This window comes from Aquarana catesbeiana, linkage group LG04 (assembly GCF_042186555.1).
Source record: "Aquarana catesbeiana isolate 2022-GZ linkage group LG04, ASM4218655v1, whole genome shotgun sequence".
NCBI lineage: Eukaryota > Metazoa > Chordata > Amphibia > Anura > Ranidae > Aquarana > Aquarana catesbeiana.
In genome coordinates, this window is record NC_133327.1 from 1,951,847 (window position 1) to 1,979,102 (window position 27,256).

Genomic DNA, 27,256 nt, shown 5'->3' on the forward strand with positions numbered 1-27,256 from the left:
GGACAGTGTCTGGCAGTGAAGGGGTTACAGAAGATGATGGTAGTGGTGAGGAGGGAAGTGTCTGGCAGTGAAGGGGTTACAGAGGATGGTGATGATGATGGTGGTGAGGAAGGACAGTGTCTGGCAGTGAAGGGGTTATAGAAGACAGTGATGATGATGGTGACTGTGGTGAGGAGGTTCAGTCTCTGGCAGTGAAGGGGTTACAGAGGAGGATGATGATGGTGACGGTGGTGAGGAGGTTCAGCCTCTGGCAGTGAAGGGGTAACAGAGGAGGATGATGATGGTGACGGTGGTGAGGAAGGACAGTCTCTGGCAGTGAAGGGGTTACAGAGGAGGATGATGATGGTGACGGTGGTGAGGAGGTTCAGTCTCTGGCAGTGAAGGGGTTACAGAGGAGGATGATGATGGTGACGGTGGTGAGGAAGGACAGTCTCTGGCAGTGAAGGGGTTACAGAGGAGGATGATGATGGTGACGGTGGTGAGGAGGTTCAGTCTCTGGCAGTGAAGGGGTTACAGAGGAGGATGATGATGGTGACGGTGGTGAGGAAGGACAGTCTCTGGCAGTGAAGGGGTTACAGAGGAGGATGATGATGGTGACGGTGGTGAGGAGGTTCAGTCTCTGGCAGTGAAGGGGTTACAGAGGAGGATGATGATGGTGACGGTGGTGAGGAAGGACAGTCTCTGGCAGTGAAGGGGTTACAGAGGAGGATGATGATGGTGACGGTGGTGAGGAGGTTCAGTCTCTGGCAGTGAAGGGGTTACAGAGGAGGATGATGATGGTGACGGTGGTGAGGAGGTGCAGTCTCTGGCAGTGATGGGGTTACAGAGGATGGTGAAGATGGTGGTAGTGGTGAGGAGGTGCAGTCTCTGGCAGTGAAGGGGTTACAGAGGAGGATGATGATGGTGACGGTGGTGAGGAGGTGCAGTCTCTGGCAGTGATGGGGTTACAGAGGATGGTGAAGATGGTGGTAGTGGTGAGGAGGTGCAGTCTCTGGCAGTGAAGGGGTTACAGAGGAGGATGATGATGGTGACGGTGGTGAGGAGGTTCAGTCTCTGGCAGTGATGGGGTTACAGAGGATGGTGAAGATGGTGGTAGTGGTGAGGAGGTGCAGTCTCTGGCAGTGAAGGGGTTACAGAGGAGGATGATGATGTGGTGGGGAGGGAAGTGCTATGTACTGCAGAAGGAGAATGTGACACAGCACACAGCAGATGACGGAGCTGCAGACACAGAAGGTGAGCGCCACGACTGCAGAATTCTTCCATTCCTCCCTGCAGGATAATCCTGAATGCAATGTCCTCATCACTGCAATGTGATTGCCATCACCTAAACCCAGGACGTAATACCGAACCCATATACCCTACACATAAAGCTCTTCACCCCAACATCACTGACCACCTGACCCTGGGACATCATACCGAACACACATACCCTACACATAGAACTCTACACGCCAACATCACCAACCATCTGACCCCAGGACATCATACCAAACACACACACCCCACACATAGAGCTCTTCACCCCAACATCACCAACCACCTGACCCCGGGATGTCATACCCAATATACCCCACACATAGACCTCTACACCCCAACATCACCAATCACCTGACCCCAGGATGTCATACCCAATATACCCTACACATAGAGCTCTACACCCCAACATCACCAACCACCTGACCCCGGGATGTCATACCCAATATACCCCACACATAGAGCTCTTCACCCCAACATCACCAACCACCTGACCCCGGGATGTCATACCCAATATACCCTACACATAGAGCTCTACACCCCAACATCACCGACCAACTGACTCCAGGACCTCAAACCGAATATACCCAAAACATAGAGCTCTATACCCCAACATCACTGAACACCTGAACCAAAGACGTCATACCACATATACTCTATACATGAACTCTACACCCCAACATCACTGACCACCTGACCCTGGGATGTCATACCCAATATACCCCACACATAGACCTCTACACCCCAACATCACCAACCACCTGACCCCAGGACGTCATACCCAATATATCCTACACATAGAACTCTACACAGCAATATTTCTGACCACCTGACCCCGAGATGTCATACTACGTATACCCTACACATGAACTCTTCACCCCAACATCACTGACCACCTGACCCCAGGATGTCATACCAAATATACTCTACACATGAACTCTTCACCAAAACATCACCGACCACCTGACCCCAGGATGTCATACCCAATATACCCCACACATAGATCTCTACACCCCAAAATATTTTTTGCCTTTTATTCAAAAAAGTGTCATCTAAAATACAGGTCACAGCAGGGCGGAAAAAAACTTATGTGTTTCACACTACAAACAGTGCTTAATCATAGCTATGATTAAGCACTGTTTGTAGTGTGGAACACGTAAGCTCTTTTCCGCCCTGCTGTGACCTATATTTTAGATGACACTTTTTTGAATAAAAGGCAAAAAATATTTTTTGGAGTGCGGCTGTCCAGAACTTCTTTTGATGTCCAATCACCCCCATTCTAACATGACCTATCACTAGACACCATCATAATATAATTGTTCTACACTCTATACATAGAACTCTACATCTCCAGCATCACCAACCACCCTCATCCCAACATGACCGACTACTAGACACCATCATAATACAATTCTTTTATGCTCTATACATAGAAATCTACACCTTCACCATCACTGACCACCCCCATCCCAACATGATCTACCATCCCTATAGCAACATGAGCGGCAACCCCCACCCCAAGATGACTGACCACCCCCACTCCAAATTAATGACCAACCACATCCCAACATGACTGACCACCCCCACTTCAAATTAATGACCAACCACATCCCAACATGACTGACCACCCAGACTCCAAATGAATGACCAACCCCACCCCAACATGACCCACCATTCCCACCCCAACATGATTACCAATGGACATGATCATAATACAGTTCTTTTACTCTCTATACATAGAACACTACACCCCCAATATGACATCACTGACCAAGTTCAGATCAAACCTATACATGTTTGGGCATTCGGATGAACGTGTGAATACTTACCCGTTTGGCTGGAGCCAAACATCATGTATAATAGCTGCATTACTTATATATGGTAGCTTGCTACTGGCAATGGTTGCTAAGGATGCAGGCACCGCCAAGCCCATAACAACCATTGCCACCGGTCCCATTCACTTACATGGTCCAGAATTCCCAGCCATGTAAACAAAGAGTCAGAATAAAGAAAAAAAATTTGTGTGGGGTTTCTCCCATAAATTCATACCAGGTCCTTCAAGTTTTTGGTAAGTCATTTAACAAAAACAAAAACCCCCAAAATGTCCCACGATGTACATTTATTGTCAATCATGCCATCCAACAATTTCAATTTTCCTTAATCACCAATGCTTGACGCCCACCGACCTGCAGAGAGAAAAAAAAAACAAAACGCTGCATGCCGAAACAACATTAACCCGACGGCTGCTCTGACAGGTAAGGTGGATGACAGCTCATGTAAAGGAGTGGGGTCTACTGGGTGATATAAGTGACCAAATCTGGCCATATCCCAGCCCTTTACTTTACTTACTTTACTTTATTACAGCAGTCATCCACTGGAGCTGCCAGAAGCAGGCAAGCAGTTGTCAGGTTAACATCATGTTGATGGGTGGCAAATGTATTTCTTTCAGAGGGTAGGCAGGCAACATGACTGATGTGAATCTACATCGCTGAATTACATGATTGATGGTAGATGTACATTGTGTGACTTTTCTTTACTATGTACCCTTTACTCATTCACAAGTGGGGCAGCATCTGCCCCCCCCCCCCCCCCCCCCAATAACAACAGAGGGATTGGGTTTGCAAAGAGGGACTGGTTTCTAAATAAGGATGGAAAGCAAGGGTTCGTAAAGAGGGATTCGGTTCACAAAAATGTGAAGAAATGTCGCCAGCACACCAACGATTCCTCAAACGGGTCCAAAGCTTTATTACGTGGTCACATGTTATACTGTAGGTCACTTGCCTGATGAAGGGGCCCTGCGTTGCTCCGAAACATTGCCTTTGCATGTACCATGTGTCCACGTAATAAAGCTTTGGACCCGTTTGAGGTATCCTTGGTGTGCTGGTGACATGTCTTGCATTGAGTGTCTACGGTTCCCAGCCTGGGGTCACTGCAGCACCCACCGATACGGAACAGCCATCTTTAGGAACGTGTGCATTGGGAATATCGTGATTGGGTTAAAAAAAAGGGACAGAGGGATTGGGCCCAAAAAAAGGGTTAGAGGGATTGGTTTCACAAAGAGTGCCAGAGGGATTGGGTTCTCAGAGTGGGGCAGAGAGTACGGGTTCACAAACAGGAGTGGATTGGCTTCCCAAAAAAAAAGACAGAGAGTTTGAGTTTTAAAACTGGGACAGAAGGACTTGGTTCCCAAGGTGGGACAAACAGGGACTGAAAAAGATTGAGTTCCCAAAAAGGGAAAGAGGGATTGCGTTCCCAAGGTGGGACAAAGGGGGACAGAGGGACTGAAAAAAGACAGAGAGATTGAGTTCCCAAAAAGGGAAAGAGGGATTGAGTTCCCAAGGTGGAACAGAGAGATTAGGTTCTCAAAAAGACACAGAAGGACTGGGTTCATGAAGAGGGATAGAGAGTTTGGTTACCCAAAAAGGACGGAGGGGTTGGGTTCCCAGTGTAGCTTAGAGGGACTGAGTTCCCAAAGATGGGAAGTTCTTCAAAGTCAGGGACAGTTGAGAGGTATTGTGATAAATGTAGATCTAATATAAGTAATGATAGTCCTGTCCTGCAGGGCCCTCATTTGGTAGTAGTCCAATTCTTCATCAGTGTCAGTTCTCAGGACAGTTTAAATGTGTTTCATGGAGGTTTTCAGTTGGGTTCCTGTTATGGGACTCTGCATGATTAGGAAGTAGTTACGAGTCTGACTCCTTGGCACTCCTTTCCACAGATCCTGGACAGCACCTTCATTAGGGAAGAAATCTGTTTACTCTGAGAAAGTCAAACATTTACCAGAGGAAGGTGAAATTGAACAATAAGTGTTAATGATTTTGAAGAAGGTTTGATAAAAACTGGAACCAGTCCTAGCAAAGATTATCCTGAACCTCCATGCTGGCGGTGAGATAAAAACGACCTTTCTTTCAGGCTCCATGCACACTGGGCTTAAAAAAATGTCTGTTCAAGCATTTTTTGTACAAAGTCTAGACGAGTTTAGGAGAGTTTTACGTTTTTTCTGCCTCCAAGCTCAAATCAGAAACGCAAACCAGAAGATTTTTTTTTTCTGCCTCTTAATGTTAAACTCAAAATATGCCTCTTAACGTCCTAATGTGCGTGGACACATAGGATAACACTGAGTAGCTTCTACAGGCAGAACACAAAACTTCTGTAGAAGCAGCGTTTTTTAAGCCAGTGTGCATGGAGGCTCACTGGACTTATGGTAACAGTAAATCCCTTCACAAATTTCACTGTTCCAGGACTCCACAGTCTCTGCAACTCTTCTATCTGGGTTTATGTGGAGACCCAGCCATATGCTGGACTGTTCCTAGTCTAAATGTAGTGTTTGTGGCTAGGCTGTAGCTAGCCTGAGCTTTGTTCATTTTATCTAGGTTCATTATGTTTCTCCTAAGCCCAAGGACATTGTTTGCTTCTGCCTGTTACTGGGGAGTGTCCTCCGGCAGATCATGTGTCAAGATACAATAGATTGGGTTATAAATATTTATCTCTCCCTGGCCAATCACTAAGTGGTTGTTGCCAGTGATGCGGGCTGGGAAAGAGGATAAATATTTGGAGTGAGCTTTTAGAAGGGTCCTTCGCTCTCAGGCTTTGCCTGGAGAGAATGTCTATATGAGTGCTCCAGTCCTTTCCTCCTAGGCTTTGCCTGGAACAGCTGTGAGTCCTGAGGTTCTTACCTCACAGACTATGCCTGAAGAAGGTATGAGTCCAGAGGTCCTTGCCCCGCAAGCTTTGCCTGAAGAAGATGTGAGTCCAGAGGTCCTTGCCTCCCACGCTATGCCTGGAGAGAATATAAATTCAGAGGTGCTTGCCTCCCAGGCTTTGTCTAGAGAGAACATGAGTCCAGAGGTCCTTGCCTCCTAGGCATTGCCTAGAGAGAATGTGAGTCCAGAGGTCCCTGCCTCCTGGGCTTTACCTGAAGAGGATGTGGGTCCAGAGGTCATTGTCGCCTAGGCTTTGCCTGATTGGATGTGAGTCCAGAGGTCCTTGCCTCTCAAGCTGTGTCTGAAAAGGATATGAGTCCATAGGTCCTGGCCTCCAAGGCTATGCCTGGAAGGAATGTGAGTCCAGAGGTCTTGGCCTCCCAGGCTTTGCCTGGAGAGGATGTGAGTCCAGAGGTCTTGTACCTCCTAGGCATTGCCTGGAGTGTATGTGAGTCCAGAGGTCCTTGCCTCCCAGGCTTTGAGTCCAGAGGTCCTTACCTCCTGGGTTTTGCCTGGAGAGGATGTGAGTCCCGAGGTCTTTGCCTACCAGGCTTTGCATGAAGATGATGTGAATCCTGAGGTCATTGCCTGATTGGATGTGAGTCCAGAGGTCCTTGCCTCCGAGGGTTTTTCTGGAGAGGATGTGAGTCCAGAGGTCCTTACCTCCCACGCCTTGCCTGGAGAGAATGGGAGTCCAGAGGTCTTGGCCTCCCAGGTTTTGCCTGGAGAGAATGTGCCTGGAAAGGATACCATCATGGGAGGTCTATGACTTCCAGGCTACTGCCTGGGGAGGTGTAGCCCAAAAAAGCTGCAGTATTTCCCTTGCGTGCCCTTTTGCCTGGGGGAGGAAACTGAAGGTACAAAAAAGTTCAGCTCAGAGAGTTGCCTGTCTGGGCTTAAAGCTCCACAACTGGCCATTGCAGGAGGTCTGAAAAATCCTAATCTGGTCTGTGGCAGATGCTGAAGATACTTTAAGGTAGCTGCCCATATGGGCCTATAGAGTCTGTGACAGGTGATACTAAAAGAAGCTACTAATTGGAGTGATCTATTTGCTGGTCTAGATGGACTTGCGTCTTTTTTCAACCTGACTAACAACAGTATGTAACTATGGTCCTTGCTACTCTATCTCTCTAAACTATTGAGTCAATACAGTTTGCAAAAGAAGTATGGTGGCCTTCAGAACTGTCAGTCACCTTCAGAGGTGCAATAAGTGTCTGGGTGAAGCTACAGGGCAGGTCACCAGTAGGGAAAGCAGGAAAACTCATTAAAATTCAGCAACTCCTTCAGGGGTCAACTTTTTTTTACTGTGTCCACATTGGGCTATATGTACAATAAGGACTCATTTCACTGAGTGGAAATCTGCTGCATAATTCAATGTGTCTGTCTTGCAGGATTTTCACCATGATGGCTCTCCTCCTGATCCCGCTGGCTCCTCTGCTTTTCAGTAGCGGCCTGGCAGCACCTCGCTCTGGGGACAGGTGAGTCTCCAGTATTGATGACCCCTGATGGGGCTGATGCTAGATGTCTGAGCATAAAGCTCTAGCTTATCTATGCTCTTCAGATTGGAAGTCATGGAAGCCTAAAACTTGGCTGGTCAGCTGCCTAAACTCACATACTGTCTCCCAGAGTGTACATTACAGAGTGAGCCCTGTGGATAGGGAAAATGGGATTTGGTTTGGTTCATCTTTATTGGCTTGGCTGGTAGGTTGGTAGGTAGCAGCTGCCACTTGTAGTCTAAACTGATGTCCTCACAGAAATCAAAGCGACCTTGCTGGGATACACAGCTAGAAACCTACTACTTTACATTCATTGTTGCTTACCGTTCCATAGATGTGGTGCCTGCATTCATTTTCTCTTTTTCAGGATTTTTCCCTGTTATTTTTATCTGGTGACCCTTTTTGTAACACTTCCTGTCCTCAGGTGACAACGCTCACTCACCAGGCTTTGTCTATGGAGGAGCAGTGTTGTCACCCCAGGATGGGACAACAAAACACATCCTGTTCTCCACATCTCCACTACCTAGGCAGGAGTCACTATAGGAAGGTCATAGAGGGAAATGACTGGTCTACCTAGGTTAAAAGGGAAAGGGGGCCGTGCCACATCCAAAAAAACTTTTTTAGGAAAAAGAAGGGGTTCCCCTGAGTGGATTTTTCCGGCACTTGCAAAAGTAATTTATGTAAAATAGGAAAATACACGTATATATATATATATAAGGTAAAACAGTGTTTATGTTTATTCAAAACGTTCTAGTGTTAAAAACAATGCATACATTTGCAGACAACGAAAACATGTACATTAGACATATTACAAAGCGGTTGTGATATCTATTTCGGTTGGTAGGTAACAGATGATGTTTAAATAGTAGAATTCTTTTCAAGTCCAACGCGTTTCGGGTACATTCTATTTCAGTCCTTCTTCAGGGGCATAATTGAAAAGAAAGGTTCATCTAGATTAACCACTTGAGCCCCGGACCATTATGCTGCCTAAGGACCAGAGGTCTTTTTCCAATTTGGCACTGCGTCGCTTTAACTGCTAATTGCGCGGTTATGCAATGCTGTACCCAAACGAAATTTGCGTCCTTTTCTTCCCACAAATAGAGCTTTCTTTTGATGGTATTTGATCACTTCTGCAGTTTTTATTTTTTGCGCTATAAACGGAAAAAGACCGAAAATTTTGAAAAAAAATGATATTTTCTACTTTTTGTTATAAAAAAAATCCAATAAACTCAATTTTAGTCATACATTTAGGCCAAAATGTATTCGGCCACATGTCTTTGGTAAAAAAAATGTCAATAAGCGTATATTTATTGGTTTGCGCAAAAGTTATAGCGTCTACAAACTAGGGTACATTTTCTGGAATTTACACAGCTTTTAGTTTATGACTGCCTATGTCATTTCTTGAGGTGCTAAAATGGCAGGGCAGTACAAAACCCCCCCAAATGACCCCATTTTGGAAAGTAGACACCCCAAGGAAATTGCTGATAGGCATGTTGAACCCATTGAATATTTATTTTTTTTGTCCCAAGTGATTGAATAATGACAAAAAAAAAAAATATTTACAAAAAGTTGTCACTAAATGATATATTGCTCACACAGGCCATGGGCCTATGTGGAATTGCACCCCAAAATATATTCAGCTACTTCTCCTGAGTACGGGGATACCACATGTGTGGGACTTTTTGGGAGCCTAGCCGCGTATGGGACCCCGAAAACCAATCACCGCCTTCAGGATTTCTAAGGGTGTAACTTTTTGATTTCACTCTTCACTGCCTATCACAGTTTCGGAGGCCATGGAATGCCCAGGTGGCACAACCCCCCCCCAAATGACCCCATTTTGGAAAGTAGACACCCCAAGCTATTTGCTGAGAGGCATATTGAGTCCATGGAATATTTTATATTTTGACACAAGTTGCGGGAAAGTGACACTTTTTTTTTTTTTTTTTTTTTTTTTTGCACAAAGTTGTCACTAAATGATATATTGCTCACACAGGCCATGGGCCTATGTGGAATTGCACCCCAAAATACATTTAGCTGCTTCTCCTGAGTATAGGGATACCACATGTGTGGGACTTTTTGGGAGCCTAGCCGCGTACGGGGCCCCGAAAACCAATCACCGCCTTCAGCGTTTTTAAGGGCGTGAATTTTTGATTTTACTCTTCACTGCCTAACACCGTTTCGGAGGCCATGGAATGCCCAGGTGGCACAAAACCCCCCCAAATGACCCCATTTTGGAAAGTAGACACCCCAAGCTATTTGCTGAGAGGCATGGTGAGTATTTTGCAGCTCTCATTTGTTTTTGAAAATGAAGAAAGACAAGAAAAAACTTTTTTTTTTTTCTTTTTTCAAATTTCAAAACTTTGTGACAAAAAGTGAGGTCTGCAAAATACTCACTATACCTCTCAGCAAATAGCTTGGGGTGTCTACTTTCCAAAATGGGGTCATTTGGGGGGGTTTTGTGCCACCTGGGCATTCCATGGCCTCCGAAACTGTGATAGGCAGTGAAGAGTGAAATCAAAAATTCACGCCCCTTAGAAAGCCTGAAGGCGGTGCTTGGTTTTCGGGGTCCCGTACACGGCTAGGCTCCCAAAAAGTCTCACACATATGGTATCCCCGTACTCAGGAGAAGCAGCAGAATGTATTTTGGGGTGTAATTTCACATATTCCCATGGCATGTTTGAGCAATATATCATTTAGTGACAACTTTGTGCAAAAAAAAAAAAAAAAAAAAAAAATTTGTCTCTTTCCCGCAACTTGTGTCGCAATATAAAATATTCCATGGACTCGACATGCCTCTCAGCAAATAGCTTGGGGTGTCTACTTTCCAAAATGGGGTCATTTGGGGGGGTTTTGAACTGTCCTGGCATTTTATGCACAACATTTAGAAGCTTATGTCACACATCACCCACTCTTCTAACCACTTGAAGACAAAGCCCTTTCTGACACTTATTTTTTACATGAAAAAGTTTTTTTTTTTTTGCAAGAAAATTACTTTGAACCCCCAAACATTATATATTTTTTTAAAGCAAATGCCCTACAGATTAAAATGGTGGGTGTTTCATTTTTTTTTTTCACACAGTATTTGCGCAGCGATTTTTCAAACGCATTTTTTGGGGAAAAAACACACTTTTTTAAATTTTAATGCACTAAAACACACTATATTGCCCAAATGTTTGATGAAATAAAAAAGATGATCTTAGACCGAGTACATGGATACCAAACATGACATGCTTTACAATTGCGCACAAACGTGCAGTGGCAACAAAATAAATACATTTTTAAAAGCCTTTAAAAGCCTTTACAGGTTACCACTTTAGATCTACAGAGGAGGTCTACTGCAAAAATTACTGCCCTCGATCTGACCTTCGCGGCGATACCTCACATGCATGGTGCAATTGCTGTTTACGTTTGACGACAGACCGCCGCTTGCGTTCGCCTTAGCGCAAGAGCAGGGGGCGACAGGGGTGCTTTTTTTTTTTTTTTTTTTTTTCTTTATTATTTTTTTGCTTTTTTATCTTATTTTTAAACTGTTCCTTTCATTTTTTTTTTTTTTAAATCATTTTTATTGTTATCTCGGGGAATGTAAATATCCCCTATGATAGCAATAGGTAGTGACAGGTACTCTTTTTTGAAAAAATTGGGGTCTATTAGACCCTAGATCTCTCCTCTGCCCTCAAAGCATCTGACCACACCAAGATCGGTGTGATAAAATGCTTCCCCAATTTCCCAATGGCGCTATTTACATCCGGCGAAATCTAAGTCATAAAATGCTCGTAGCTTCCGGTTTCTTAGGCCATAGAGATGTTTGGAGCCACTCTTGTCTCTGATCAGCTCTATGGTCAGCTGGCTGAATCACCGGCTGCATTCTCAGGTTCCCTGTTGAGACAGGAGAGCCAGAGAAAAACACAGAAGACGGTGGGGGGGGGGGGGGGGCATTCCCTCCCACGGCTTGTAAAGGCAGTCTAGAGGCTAATTAGCCGCTAGGATTGCTTTTACATGAAAGCCGACCGCTGGCTGAAAAGAATGATACCAAGATGATACCTAAACCTGCAGGCATCATTCTGGTATAACCACTCAAAGTTGTGAATGGCGTACCTGAAGACAAAAAAATGGTTAACAATAAAGCACAGTAAACAATAAAGTATAAATAATTACATACCTGAAAAACAAACATGATAAAACATAATAACAATAACAATAACAATAACAATAAAACACTGCAGAATAGAATACAGTAAAAAAAGAGCAGAACAATAGAGAGAGAGAATAGAGAGAGAGAACAATAAAACGACAACTATTTTTTTTTATTTTATATATATTTTTTTTTTTTTTACACTTTTTTTGTAACTAACTTTTATAACTGTAACCGGTTCCAGGTTCGGGTCTCTCAAAATGCGATGGCATCTTGGGAGACCCTGTGAAAGTGTGCCTAGTCTGTGCAATGCTGTACCCTACGCTAATACTCAACTAGTGTATGGTAGCGTTCAAAACATTCACCAATGCAAAGACCAGGATTGTCAAGACAGGAGGGACAATAATAGCGGGTGTCACGCCTATATCCGCGTTTGCTGCAGACACAACATCTTTTTGGGGGGGGTTCGTTGGGTAGGGGTACTCGGGAGCACATAAAAATGCCTCTCATGCAGCCAACTGCATTTCGTTGGGGGATGTGAATGGGGGAAGTACGGGCGCTGCAGAAGTGGTGGGTTCCCAATTAGGATTGGCGAATGCAGCAGGAAGGGCACTATGGGCACGACGGGCCTGTGTTTGTCTTTTTGGTGGCAGCGGGACACTACTTGTGCTTGTCACCTCACCAGCTTGAACTGCACTTATGGGACTCGCCACGTCACCAAGTGTTACTGCAGCGCTGGTTTGACTACGACCGGGGTGTACTAGGCCGCTGGTGCTTGCCAGTTCAATAAAAAGCTTCCAAAAAAACTGTTAGCGATCGCAGGGATCAGGCCTGACTCTGCGAACACTGCAGTTATGCGTTTAGTGTTTTGTAAGTGACAGTGATCGATCGATACTGCACTTGGGTGGGCTGGACTGGGCCGGGCGGAGGGGCAAAACGCAGGTGCTAGCAGGTATCTGGGTTGATCCCGCTAACACTGCGTTTTTGGGAACCCTAAACTGCTGGGGACGCTAGTATAGATCTGATCTGATCGGATCAGATATTGATCCGTTCAGATACTATACCACTAAAGGAGGCGTATGCTGCGTGCGTGGGTGTTAGTGGTACTGGCGCTAACCTGACGCTGCCTGGGGCCGGTGCTTGCTAGTTCACCAAAATGCTACCAAAAAAACTGTTAGCGATCGCAGGGATCAGGCCTGACTCTGTGAACGCTGCAGTTATGCGTTTAGTGCCTTGTAAGTGTCAGTGATCGATCGATACTGCACTTGGGTGGGCTGGGCTGGGCCGGGCGGAGGGGCAAAACGCAGGTGCTAGCAGGTATCTGGGCTGATCCCGCTAACACTGCGTTTTTGGGAACCCTAAACTGCTGGGGACGCTAGTATAGATCTGATCGGATCAGATATTGATCCGTTCAGATACTATACCACTAAGGGAGGTGTACGGTGCGTGCGTGGGTGTTAGCGGTACTGGCGCTAACCTGACGCTGCCTGGTGCTTGCTTGCCAGTTCACCAAAATGCTACCAAAAAAACTGTTAGCGATCGCAGGGATCAGGCCTGACTCTGCGAACGCTGCAGTTATGCGTTTAGTGTTTTGTAAGTGACAGTGATCGATCGATACTGCACCTGGGTGGGCTGGGCGGAGGGGCAAAACGCAGGTGCTAGCGGGTATCTGGGCTGATCCCGCTAACACTGTGTTTTTGGGAACCCTAAACTGCTGGGGACGCTAGTATAGATCTGATCAGATCAGATATTGATCCGATCAGATACTATACCACTAAGGGAGGCGCATGCTGCGTGCGTGGGTGTTAGCGGTACTGGCGCTAATCTGACGCTGCCTGGGGCGACGCATATCACCGCCGGGCGATCAGGGGGCTAAACCTTTATTAGGTAATAAACGGCGGGTGCCCTGACACTATAAAAAATAAACGAACTAACCTGCGTCACCCGTAACGGTTATACGGTGATCAGTGGTGAAAGGGTTAACTAGGGGGCAATCAAGGGGTTAAAACATTTATTAGGTAGTATATGGGGGTCCCTGTCACTATAAAACGCTGACGGCGAACCTAAATATTTACCTCACTAACTAGCGTCACCAGCGACACTAATACAGCGATCAGAAAAATGATCGCTTAGCGACACTGGTGACGGGGGGTGATCAAGGGGTTAAAACTTTATTAGGGGGGGTTAGGGGGGTACCCTAGACCTAAAGGGGGCTAATACTAACTGTCCCAATACTGTAACTGTCACAAACTGACACTATGCAGTAATCAGAAAAAAAAAAAAAAAAAAAAAAAAAAAAACCTGCTGGTGTCAGTTTGTGACAGGGGGGGGGGGGGGGGTGATTGGGGGGGGATCGGGGGGCGATCGGGGGGGGGATCGGGGTGTTTTGTATGCCTGGCATGTTCTACTGTGTGTGTGTGTGTTGTGCACTCACATTGATGTCTTCTCCCCTCGGCGCTGGAACGGAAACTACCGAGCCGAGGGGAGATGACATCATTTCCTTTGCTGCTGTTTAGCATACAGCAGCAAAGGAGTGTTCCCATTGGCCGGCGGCGATCGCGAGGGGGGGGCCACGAACGGATGGCCTCCCCCTCATCTCGGATCGCCGGGGAACAGAACGGGACCGCTTCGGGCACCGGGGGGGGGGTCCGATCGGACCCCCCACCCGCGAGAGGCAAATCACATACATGTACGTGATTTTGCCTGCCCGTGCCGCCTTGCCGACGTAAATCGGCGTTAGGCGGTCCTTAAGTGGTTAATTGAAAAACATATATTTGATCAATTGCCATATAAATCTATATGTCAATAACCAATTGTAGGTTAAATGATCCATAGATCACTTACCTGTTATGTTACCGTTGGTGTTTATGCAGAAAAAGACATTGGTAATTACAACCAGGGGCGGGAAATGCTTGCAAGAGAGATGGCGTTTGATTTGGTGTTCATGAGTAGGAAAGCTGTTCTCTGGGTACTTGTATCTCATATGTAACACTTCCCCAATGAGAGGGGGGAGAGATGAGGGGGAGGGAAAGGGTTTATAGAGTTTTTTTTTGTTTTATTTTTGTGATGTATATAGAGGTTCACCTACCCCTGCCTCCCCCGGATGCGTGCGGGCCACAGCGGTATACTGGAGCGAAGAGGAACCGTCCTATAAATAAAAGTTCATATAGTTTGAATGAGTGACATGTTCTTATTTCATAAAGCGAACAGTAATAATCTTTTATTAGTATATGTCCATTAGTTGCTGATAGCTAATGGACCAAGTCCACTTGTAAGTTTGTGTGTAGTGAAACACTACTTATATGTCATTCAAGGTAAGAGAGAAAATGTATTGTTCATTAAACTGGTAGTTAATGGACATAATTCGCCTACAGAATATACTTGCATGTACAGTATAGAGCTCTTAATCAGTCATTGTAGGTAGAAAATATAAATTCATAGAAGTTATGTTTGATATGCACTATATACTCCCCTTAAAAACATTCATATGATTCATATTGGAGCATACTGACAGTAATAGCATTGTGTGGTCATAGTGTTTAAAATTATATAATAGGGGGTGTGCGATAACGAACAAAAACTACTGAATAGAGAAAGGACTATATAAATATATGCACATGCAAACATGCATGTGCACATATATCCACACACAATTAAGTGTGTGCATGGATGAAAAATAATGGATACTTATGTAGATAACTTTAGTATTATGTTTTAAGTTTATAGTACTGGTAGAAAGATGATGATAGACAATGTGAGATCTAATACATGCAAGCATGTAGAGCAGAAGGAGAAGACCAGTATATTAAGTGGTTAAAAAGCAGAGTTCTAATACCTGTTTTTAGAAAATAGTCATGCTAAGCCAGCCACGCATCCCAGCATCCGGCAGGTAAGACGCCTTAGCTGGGAATGAGTGGGGCCAGTTTATATGTGTGGCGGGTTCCAATCAGCTGGCGCAATGATCGCGCTCAGCTGACTGGTAATCCTCGCCAGCTGGCAGGCCTGAAAAGCTCCCTGAGACGGGGATGTGCGGCGCCGCCCCTACCGCGCATGCGCGAGCGCAGTTACGTTGGAGCGGCGTCACGCACACCCCTCCCACCGGCACGGAAAGCCTCACCGGCGGACTGCGCATGTCCGCCGGAGTGGCAATATGGAGGTGAAGGGCATAGATGTTGTGTTGCCCTGGTAACCTCCTGTAGTGCCGCCCAGCTAAAAGTGCTGGGCGGCCTTTCCGTGCCGGGCAACCGCTATTGGTGGACGCATCCAAGGGGGGTGGGCCGGGAGAAAGGCAAACAAGTTAGTGTTTGAGAATTATTAACCCTAAAAGAGGGGGGAAGTGTCAATTGTGAGCCATCTATATGTAAAAGTGGGTAGAGAATCACAGAAACACATAATTACAGGTTTTTGTATACTTACAAATACTCTTAGTGGGTAGTTACTTATAGATGGAAGAGAAAGAACTAGTTCTTTTGTATAGCTGCCCTAAAAAACTAAGAGTGACATAGATAGTGCAGGCTGTTACAAATGTCACAAAGGATCTTTATCAACAAAATAGATAACAGAGTTGATCTAGCTTCAAAATTTGTATTCTAGCAGATTCCAACTATATTTAAATGCATTGGTTGCATCATATCAAAATAAGTTCATAGCAATTTATATCATAAACATGCATCTATTAAGGTTAGTAATTGTAGGGCGGATGGGTAATACCTCATTGCCAATTCATATGTGCCCGAGGAATCACTTCATTCGTTACACCAGTGTAACCAAACAAACACAGAGAGTTTGACAAGCCAAGGGTATTGTAAGGTTGATACTATTGGGCTATCTGTACACCTGCACATATGGCTCCCTTCCATTATAGATGGATGGGATGAGTCCACCATAGTGTGGAGTTGCATGTAAGGCCGTCATGTCTTAAATTTGCACTATCTATGTCACTCTTAGTTTTTTAGGGCAGCTATACAAAAGAACTAGTTCTTTCTCTTCCATCTATAAGTAACTACCCACTAAGAGTATTTGTAAGTATACAAAAACCTGTAATTATGTGTTTCTGTGATTCTCTACCCACTTTTACATATAGATGGCTCACAATTGACACTTCCCCCCTCTTTTAGGGTTAATAATTCTCAAACACTAACTTGTTTGCCTTTCTCCCGGCCCACCCCCCTTGGATGCGTCCACCAATAGCGGTTGCCCGGCACGGAAAGGCCGCCCAGCACTTTTAGCTGGGCGGCACTACAGGAGGTTACCAGGGCAACACAACATCTATGCCCTTCACCTCCATATTGCCACTCCGGCGGACATGCGCAGTCCGCCGGTGAGGCTTTCCGTGCCGGTGGGAGGGGTGTGCGTGACGCCACTCCAACGTAACTGCGCTCGCGCATGCGCGGTAGGGGCGGCGCCGCGCATCCCCGTCTCAGGGAGCTTTTCAGGCCTGCCAGCTGGCGAGGATTACCAGTCAGCTGAGCGCGATCATTGCGCCAGCTGATTGGAACCCGCCACACATATAAACTGGCCCCACTCATTCCCAGCTAAGGCGTCTTACCTGCCGGATGCTGGGATGCGTGGCTGGCTTAACATGACTATTTTCTAAAAACAGGTATTAGAACTCTGCTTTTTAACCACTTAATATACTGGTCTTCTCCTTCTGCTCTACATGCTTGCATGTATTAGATCTCACATTGTCTATCATCATCTTTCTACCAGTACTATAAACTTAAAACATAATACTAAAGTTATCTACATAAGTATCCATTATTTTTCATCCATGCACACACTTAATTGTGTGTGGATATATGTGCACATGCATGTTTGCATGTGCATATATTTATATAGTCCTTTCTCTATTCAGTAGTTTTTGTTCGTTATCGCACACCCCCTATTATATAATTTTAAACACTATGACCACACAATGCTATTACTGTCAGTATGCTCCAATATGAATCATATGAATGTTTTTAAGGGGAGTATATAGTGCATATCAAACATAACTTCTATGAATTTATATTTTCTACCTACAATGACTGATTAAGAACTCTATACTGTACATGCAAGTATATTCTGTAGGCGAATTATGTCCATTAACTACCAGTTTAATGAACAATACATTTTCTCTCTTACCTTGAATGACATATAAGTAGTGTTTCACTACACACAAACTTACAAGTGGACTTGGTCCATTAGCTATCAGCAACTAATGGACATATACTAATAAAAGATTATTACTGTTCGCTTTATGAAATAAGAACATGTCACTCATTCAAACTATATGAACTTTTATTTATAGGACGGTTCCTCTTCGCTCCAGTATACCGCTGTGGCCCGCACGCATCCGGGGGAGGCAGGGGTAGGTGAACCTCTATATACATCACAAAAATAAAACCAAAAAAAACTCTATAAACCCTTTCCCTCCCCCTCATCTCTCCCCCCTCTCATTGGGGAAGTGTTACATATGAGATACAAGTACCCAGAGAACAGCTTTCCTACTCATGAACACCAAATCAAACGCCATCTCTCTTGCAAGCATTTCCCGCCCCTGGTTGTAATTACCAATGTCTTTTTCTGCATAAACACCAACGGTAACATAACAGGTAAGTGATCTATGGATCATTTAACCTACGATTGGTTATTGACATATAGATTTATATGGCAATTGATCAAATATATGTTTTTCAATTAATCTAGATGAACCTTTCTTTTCAATTATGCCCCTGAAGAAGGACTGAAATAGAATGTACCCGAAACGCGTTGGGCTTGAAAAGAATTCTACTATTTAAACATCATCTGTTACCTACCAACAGAAATAGATATCACAACCGCTTTGTAATATGTCTAATGTACATGTTTTCGTTGTCTGCAAATGTATGCATTGTTTTTAACACTAGAACGTTTTGAATAAACATAAACACTGTTTTACCTTATATATATATATATATATACGTGTATTTTCCTATTTTACATAAATTACTTTTGCAAGTGCCGGAAAAATCCACTTAGGGGAACCCCTTCTTTTTCACTATAGGAAGGTAGGAGCTCACTCGTTTCCTGCCAGATCAATGGGTATTTTTCTGTACATATGGGATTTTAAAGGCACAATACCCGGGGAAATGTCCATGTATTGCTGGGAGGTACTGCAAATGCCCTTTTTCTGCCATGACATATACTGCTTAGACTAATATATTTTTGGCTTTAGATGCACTAAGCAGCTTAGTGCATCTAAAGCCGAAAATAAATGTTTGTGGTTTTGGGTGGGGGCGGGGAAGGGTTAGATCCTCTGTCACATTTGTGTTGCTGTCTGTGTTCCTGCTGAGGAGACTCTCCTATTTGTTCTGGTGTCACAGATAACAGCTTCAACTCTTCTGGGAAGGTTGTCCACAAGGTTTAAGACTGTGTCTATGGGAATGTTTGACCATTCTTCCAGAAGCGCATTCTGGACAAGACAAGACATGAAGGCCTGGCTCGCAGTCTCTGCTTTAATTCATTCCAAAGGTGTTCTATCAGGTTGAGGTCAGGACTGTGTGCAGGACAGTCTAGTTCCTCCACCCCAAACTCGTTCATCCATGTCTTTATGGACCTTGCTTTGTGCACTGGTGCGCAGTCATGTTGGAACAGGAAGGGGCCATCCCCAAACTGTTCCCACAAAGTTGGGAGCATGAAATTGTCCAAAATGTCTTGGTATGCTGACGCTTTAAGAGTTCCCTTCAATGGAAATAAGGGGCCAAGCCCAACTCCTGAAAAACAACCCCACAGTGCCTGACCTCACAAATGTGCTTCTGGAACAATGGTCAAACATTCCCATAGACACACTCCTAAACCTTGTGGACAGCCTTCCCAGAAGAGTTGAAGCTGTTATAGCTGCAAAAGGTGGGCCAACTCAATATTGAACCCTACGGACTAAGACTGGGATGCTATTAAAGTTCATGTGCGTGTAAAGGCAGGCGTACCAATACTTTTGGTAATATAATGTATACAGGGGGTCCCCTAGTTACAAACATCCGACTTACAAACGACTCCTACTTACAAACGGAGGGAGACAACAGGAAGTGAGAGGAAATCTACCCCTAGGAAGGGAAATTCACTCCTGTAAGAGCTAATATGGGGAAAAGGTACCTCCACTGATGCTTTATCACCAAGGCTTGTTTCCACAACAACCCAAAATTTTCAAAATCCAATTGTCATTGGGACAGAAAGTCAGGTGAAATCATCTGAACAGGGGCACAGACAGCAAAACAAATGTTACAGGGGTGATAACCCTTCCCTATGCTATCCAAAAAGCTTAAAAATATTTTTTTTGGCTGGAGCTACACTTAAAAAATGTACCTGTTCCGACTTACAAACAGATTCAACTTAAGAACAAACCTACAGTCCCTAACTTGTTTGTAACCCGGGGACCCCCTGTATATTGTTACATTTGTCATCAGCACAGGAATAGGGGAGAGTTCATCCAATAGTGACACCTGTCTAAAATCTTTAATTCAAACATATTCCTCCAGATATATGTAAATATACTTTGTCTGCACTAAATGCTCTTGCAAACCCAGATATTACCTTGAAAAAGTAGCAGTGATATAATTACTGGGCTGTGCATAGCCTGTGCAGAGAGCATAGCTGTGGGAGGGACCCAGGCAACAGGCATAAAACCACAGGAGTGGGCGGAGTCATGACCAGTCACCCTGCTCAAGGAGAAAGAACATCATTGACTGGTCTTTATTACAGGAAGCTCCTGCACAGAGGCAAAATTTCACACTGGATTACTGCACAGATCTGGAAGATGCTTCTGGTCTCAGTACAGACCCAGATACTTCTTTTACAACAGTTTTTATTGGGTTTTTCCAGTTTTTCAAAAAAGAGAGATACAACAATGCCAAAATGGTTACAGCAAGTTTCTCATACAAAGGTAATGAGGAGCAATAAAGGCCACAAGATTACGTTTGTAAAATAGGTAGAAAAAAAGGCCAAGGGTGGAGGAGGTAGGAGAGGAGTGGTTGTGGGAAGTCATGGGAAATTCACATGAGCTAGACCTAATTGAAATATTGGATAAGAAGGAATAGATGTCCCTATCATCTTTCGGCATGACCTACATTTGGTTGGAAGTAAAAACTACCACTGGTTGGCAACCATAGAGGAAGAAGTGAGAGAATCTGCAAGTGTTGACTCCTTAGAGGTACTATGGTTGGAGGAAAGTCAGGAGGATAGAATGGAATAGAAAAGAAATTAGGAAGTGAAAGGTGAAGAAGGGTCAGGGTAAAGTAGAGCAGTTGGGGTATGAAGAGGGTCCCATCAGGAAAGCATGAGCTCTGCAACCGAAGGGGGTAGAAGGGTTAGGTTAGTGTAGAGTGGTTGGGGTATGTGGAGGGTTCCAGTTGGGGGTACATCATGAAGAGTCCAACCAGGAGAGCATAAGTTCCACAAGAGCTGCTTGAGTTTGTAGAAAAGAACTAAATGGGGAGAAGGGTTAGCATGAGGTAAAGTGCTTGGGGTACGTGAAGCGTCCAACCAGGAGAACATGAGTTCTACAAGAGCTGTGGGAGTTTATAGATAAGAACTAAAAGAGGGAGAAGTGTTAGCATAGGGTAGAGTGCTTGGGATATGTGGAAGGTCCCAGTTAGGGATGGTCCAATCAGGAGAGCACGAGTTCTATAGGTTGTGACATACATACCTAAATATAGAACTGATGTTTGCTGCGTAGAAGGTCTTTACACCTTTCTCATCACATGAGACCAGTCCACCTCTTTTTGTCCTCCAGCTGTCTCATTAGCACTTAGTAACTTTTCTGTTATTTTCCAGGTTGGAGGCGCAAGAAAATGTCCTCAACCCGTTCACACTAGGGGACGAACAGCTCAGGTAAGACCTCCGGAAGGGAATGATGCTGGGTCTTTAAATGGAAGACTAAAGGAAAGTGTGGGGGGAAGATTGGGGATGCCATTGTTTTTGTATTGCATAATACACAACTACAATTCATCTGAGGTTTTGGCCTGGTAGAGACCACCCGAGAACTTTTACAGTTGGTTGGGCTGAAGATAACCTGACACAATCCTGGATGAGCATGTTTTTCCCACCCATTATGCTGAGTGAGGCATCTGCCTTTCTAAGTCCATCTTAAAAAAGGTTATCCTATGGGATGTTTTAGACATTAGAAGGCACCTGCCTTTCTATGTCCTTCCTCAGATGGTCATCATATGGCAGTGGTGGCGAACCTTGGCACCCCATATGTTTTTCGGAACTACATTTCCCATGATTCTCAACTACACTTCAGAGAGCATGAGCATCATGGGAAATGTAGTTCCAAAACATCTGGGGTGCCATGGTTCGTCATCACTGTCCTATGGGAAGTTTTAGACATTAGAAGGCACCTGTCTTTCTTTGCCCTTCCTCAGATGGTCATCCTATGGGAACATCTCAAACATTAGAAGGCATCCAGTTTAAGGGATTGTTGTAACATCAAACTATTAATTATTGCCTTCTGTGGAGATGTCCCCTGTGACATGGCTGTCAGTGCTTGTGGTCAATCTGCTGTACTGGATGCACTGGAAACAGCTCCGAGAACATCTGGGGTGCTTTCAGCATCCAGCATTCAGCAAATCATCCACAAATACTCTCACCCACGTGAAGCATACAGAAAAGATGGTGGGCACTTTCTAATTTTCATGTTCTACTGTTCAGTCTTCTACAGGGATATCTGCAAGATGAGGACCCGATGGAAGAAAGCACTTCCGACATGAAGAGAGAAACTGGTGAGTGTTTCTGGTGAAACACAACCAGAAAGACACGAGAGAGAAAAGGATTAGGGGGGGGGGGGGGGTCGTCAGCTGTCAGGGATCAGGGACTTCTCTACATGACCAACATTATGGGGTATTTCAGGTCATGTTCCTTCCCACTTCCTTGGGTCATGGAAATGTTTACCTTATCTCACGTCTACGAATCCTCACAATTTGGTCTACTTTCTTGAAATTCAGAGCTCTCATAGGCAGGAGGGATCGTGAAACACTACAAAATGGCCCTTTAATGGCAAGAATAGATTTCTGTGGGGTAAAGAAAGTGTACCATGAAAAGTGCCAGGGTTCCCCAGTGGTTGGTGGGCATGGTGAGAGGTCGGTATTCCCAAAGGACATGGTTTATTGTGATTCACCTTCACATCTTCCAGCATCACCTTGAGTGCAGGGTGTAGCATGGTGTAGCGGGCAGTGAATACACAGAGTCCAAATAAGGCAATAGCATTACATTGTAGAAAGGTTCAACACAACTTATTCAACACCTGTCAGGAGCCACTTACAAACTGTGACAGCGATCTGAAGATTTGAAGATGCCGACAGCATCTGCAAGGAAATGCGGAATGCAGCCTGGCCGGTCTACACCCAAAGGGGAGGCTTACTGGAGTGAGGTGGATGTAATCCTTTCACTGTTCCTACTCCTCAGGAACCTTTCCCTGCCTTCAAGTACTGTCCCTGCCAGATGGGGAATTTGTCCGTACATTAGCCACTCACATAAAGTGCTCCAAACCTGGGAGCCAAAGTCTTAAATAGACTCTGCCTGACCCAAGGTGGCCGCTGGAGTCACCTGGGATACCAGCATACAATATAGAGGAACCAAATTCTCGCAACTTCCGTCCCCTTCTGCTTTGCCGCTTCAGTCGAGCGCCACCTACACCATGGAGTACAGACTGCATCTGTCTACAACCTTTCATTTCATCTCTCAGGAAGTCGGTTGGTGCTGAAAGACATTCATCTGTCAGACTCACAGGTTTGAATACCGAACTGGCAGCAATATAAGCCTATCATATGTTACTGACTACGGGTCCCATTCTATGGCATGCATTAACAGTGGAGGAGGAGGTATAGTTCCATATCCTTGCCGTGGGCGCTAGATGAACTTGTCTCAGTACTGTTCTTCTGCGTTTCTTTTCTTCCACATAGTACATAAAGAGTTGGGGGTTTATACACAAATAGACCTTCCAACAAATAATCAGTCTTGCATGTAATGTCCTTTTGTCTTTTATCTCCATCAGTCATCTTACACCTCTTTGTCCTTCATGACTTTGATAAGAGTGGACTTCTAGATGGTCTGGAGCTCATGCGTCTTCTGCGCAGAATCCTGGCTAAAAGTCTTCAGAAGGAACCTTCAGAAGATCTGGTAAGTTTCACATTTGTTGGTGGGGATCCACTGGAAATTGGTAAAGTGATGAGCTCAATGGAAGAGCGGACTTCCAAAAGAGTCATTTATAATGCTGTACATGGTGCTGTGACTTGGGGTTGGGCTTTGTAGTGATTATCAATTTATTTGTTACTGTCTTGAACCTTCATGGATGAGAATAAAGATGCTGCATAGGATTGAAATATGACATCTGATCTAATTAGCTAGAGACCACCAGGAAGGGCTTGTGATAATAAGGATAGAATAAGGAATATTACTGATCTTTGATCGTCATAGCAAGGTTGGGTTAGAAATAGGGAAAGATTAGCTGGAGGAAAGCAGCGCTAGGTCTTCAGAGTGGCTTACACTTCTCATTTGGAGGTAGTGGTTTCTTTTTGTTTATGGCAAATATTTCCAACAATACACAAAAGAAAAAACTGCGCCACTCCAAGTCCCGAGCACGTTCCTCTGACCCCCCTCTGCACTGGGTGCTGGTTTTAGCCACTCAGCACATATGGCAAAAATGAAGGAAAAAGCCACACTTACATAAAAAGTCTCACTATGAAGTTTAATCAAAGCGTTTGGCAGCTGAAAGTGTGGCTTTGTCCTTCGTTTTTTGTCAAATATTTCCAACAGCTTTGCCTATTTAATAAACTGGTTGGAGCAATTCCCCTTTTTTTGGGCAATTTCTCCACTTTTTGTTAGACAATTCCTCATCTTATTGTTGGGGCAATTGCTCACCCTATTGTTCAGGCAAAGCCTCCCATTATATTTGAAGTAATTCCTCAATTTAGTGTTGGGGTAATTCTTCCCCTTATTGTTGGGACAATTCCTCTGCTTTTTTGGGGGCAATTCCTCCCCCTATTGTTGGGGCAATTCCTCTTCTTATTGCTTGGGCAATTCCTCTGCTTTTTGGGGTGCAATTCATTTTGTTGGGGTAAAATCTTCCCCATATTTTTGGGACAAATCTTGCCTTATTTTTGGGTAATGCCTTCATTTATTGTTGGTGCAAGTCCTATCCTTTTTTTAATGGGGAACCCCCTTATTGTTGATGAAATCCCTTCTCTAACTGTTCAGGTAATTCCTCTGCTTATTTTTGGGGTAATTCTTATTATTATTGTTTGGGCAACTCCTCCCCCTTCTGTTGGGTCAATTCCTCCCTTTATTGTTAGGGAAATGCCTCAGTTCATTTTTTGGGCAATACCCCATCGGGCAAATGGTGGGGGAAATTGCTGGGACAATCCCTTACCCTTTTGTTGGGGAACTTTGTCTCCTTTTGTTAGGTCAGTTCTTCCCCATATTTTTGGGACAATTACTCCCCTTTTTTGGGTAATTCCTCTGTGTAATATTGGGGCACTTAATCTCCTTAATGTTGGCGTAATTCTTCCTACTATTTTTGGGGCAATTCCTCTCCTTATTGTTGGCGTAATTCTTCCTCCTATTTTTGGGGCAATTGTTAGAACAATTCCTCCTCCTATTGTTGGAGCAATCCCCCAATCCCCCCTCCGTAGTGTTGGGACAATTCTTCCCCATATTTCTTAAGACAATTTCTCGCCTTATTTTTTGGGCATTTCCTTGTTGGGGCAAGTCCTCCCCTTTTTGTTGGGGTACTTCATCACCTTATTGTTAAGGAAGTCTCTTTTCCAACTGCTAGGGTAATTCCTCTGCTTATTGTTGGAGCAATTCTTCTTATTATTGTTGGGGCAACTCCTCCCCTTTTTGTTGCGGCAATCCCTCCTCCTATTGTTGAAATAATTTCTCCCTTTATTTTTAGTGCAGCTCCTCCCCTTACTGCTGGGGCAATTCCTCTGTTTATTTTACAGACAATACCTCCTCTTTTTGTTGAGACAATGCCTCCTCTAACTGTTGGGACAACTCCTATGCTTATTACTGGGGAAATTCCTCCTTTTATTGGTGGGAAAATTCCACCTGTTATCGTTAGGCCAATTCCTTACCCCAGTGTTGGGGCAATTCCTCTCCTTTTGTTAGGACGATTCTGCCCCACATTGTTGGGATAATTACTCTCCTTTTTTGGGTAATTATTCTGTTTAATATTGGGGCACATCCTCCCCTGATTGTTGGGTTAATTCTTTCTCCTATTGTTGGGGCAATTTCTCCACCTATTGTTGGGGAAATTGCTCCTTTTATTGTTATGGCAATTCCTCCTCTTATTGATTTATAGATTTCAGATTTCACCCTAAATCCAGCAAAATGTATTTCATAGTTACACATCAACAATAAACACTTTTTGCTCTTCTTTGCCTTAAATGTTTCCAAAAAAGTTTGGCCCACCAAAATTGGACACAAATTTTGAAAGCACTCGGAAATATTTTCTACCTTAATTTTTATTTAGCCTTTTTTATGTTTGTTTATGTCTTGTTTTACATTTTTTTTATGCTTTAATATTGGCAGCCAAAAAGAGCTTATGTGAAAAAAAAGTTGAAGCAGCTGTTTCGATGATCCTCATAATCAGATCCAGGATCAGCCACATATACATCCTTCATATTTAACATAGAGAAGTCTTCATCTTACGTTCTTAGTCATGTTGGTCTCTGATGAGCAATAGATTTAATCAATCATTTATCAATGTGACATTAAATATCTGAAGACCTATATCATTGTAGACTCTGTGTGTTTCCTGCAGGTCATTTCTCTGGTAGATGACATTTTGGTGAAACAAGACCTCAACCAGGATGGTCTACTCAGCACCCAGGAACTTGTCACACCACCAGTTTCTAAAGACGAGAACTCACCAACTCTTAATGTGGCCATTCCCATCCCTCCAGGGGCCCATCCTCCAGCCCCAGAGGATGAAGCTGAAATACAGACTAACACTACCAACACCTCAGAAGCTGCTGATCAGGAAGCAGAATCTAAGGACAATATGAAAGAGCAGACCCATGTGCCTGCCTCATCCCAAGAAGAAGCAGAGGCCACCCAGGAGGAGCCAACTGTGATCGATCATGAAGCTGCATCAGTAGAGCAAACCAATGAGAGTGAAGAATTGGAGGAGCCAACGGAAGACAATGGACAGAAGCAATTCATACAGGATAAGACTGTATTTGAGGATGAGATGTAAATGTTCTTGCCCTATAATATCACTGCAATACCTGATGTCACCTGCATTGTGACCACCAAGAAAGCCACTATAAAAAACCTCCCCACATGGGGGGCAAAAGCTAGTGCCTACTGTGACTGACCAATCTGAGACTTTGTTGAAGGAAACTGCTGGAAAGCTATCGGTCGGAGAAAGGCACAGCTTAGACATTTCCTGCGGTGGAGAAGCTCCATCCATTTGTCCTAAAATTTCCTTATAAATGATGACCACACAAAAACATGGGGAATGGAAGCGCCTTATCAAGTTTAAATACTGGTAAATTGGCCAACACCCTGGCAGGTGGCCCCGGGCCAAGAACTACCAATGAACTTTGCCCAGCTTAAATGAATCTGATGTGCCAAAAGAACATTCCTGGGAGTCTTCCTCAGAATGATGTATTGGTGATGGATTGTAAGAAAATAAAATGGAGTGTTGGAAAGGA

The 27,256-nt window shown here is 44.3% G+C and overlaps 1 protein-coding gene across 2 annotated transcripts; it reads left to right on the forward strand.

Annotated features, from left to right (window-relative positions):
• Positions 1-27,256, forward strand: CGREF1 (cell growth regulator with EF-hand domain 1). 2 transcript variants are annotated; one of them, XM_073624740.1, is made up of 7 exons: positions 1-1,233; positions 7,349-7,435; positions 17,875-17,934; positions 21,375-21,431; positions 22,251-22,321; positions 23,593-23,717; positions 26,362-27,256. In XM_073624740.1, exons 2-7 carry the CDS (start codon positions 7,359-7,361, stop codon positions 26,794-26,796), a joined length of 825 nt encoding a protein of 274 aa, XP_073480841.1. In that variant the 5' UTR covers positions 1-1,233; positions 7,349-7,358; the 3' UTR covers positions 26,797-27,256. The 2 variants fall into 2 exon arrangements, with proteins under 2 accessions (XP_073480841.1, XP_073480842.1); XM_073624741.1 differs by lacking the exon at positions 17,875-17,934 and having other exon boundaries at positions 13-1,233.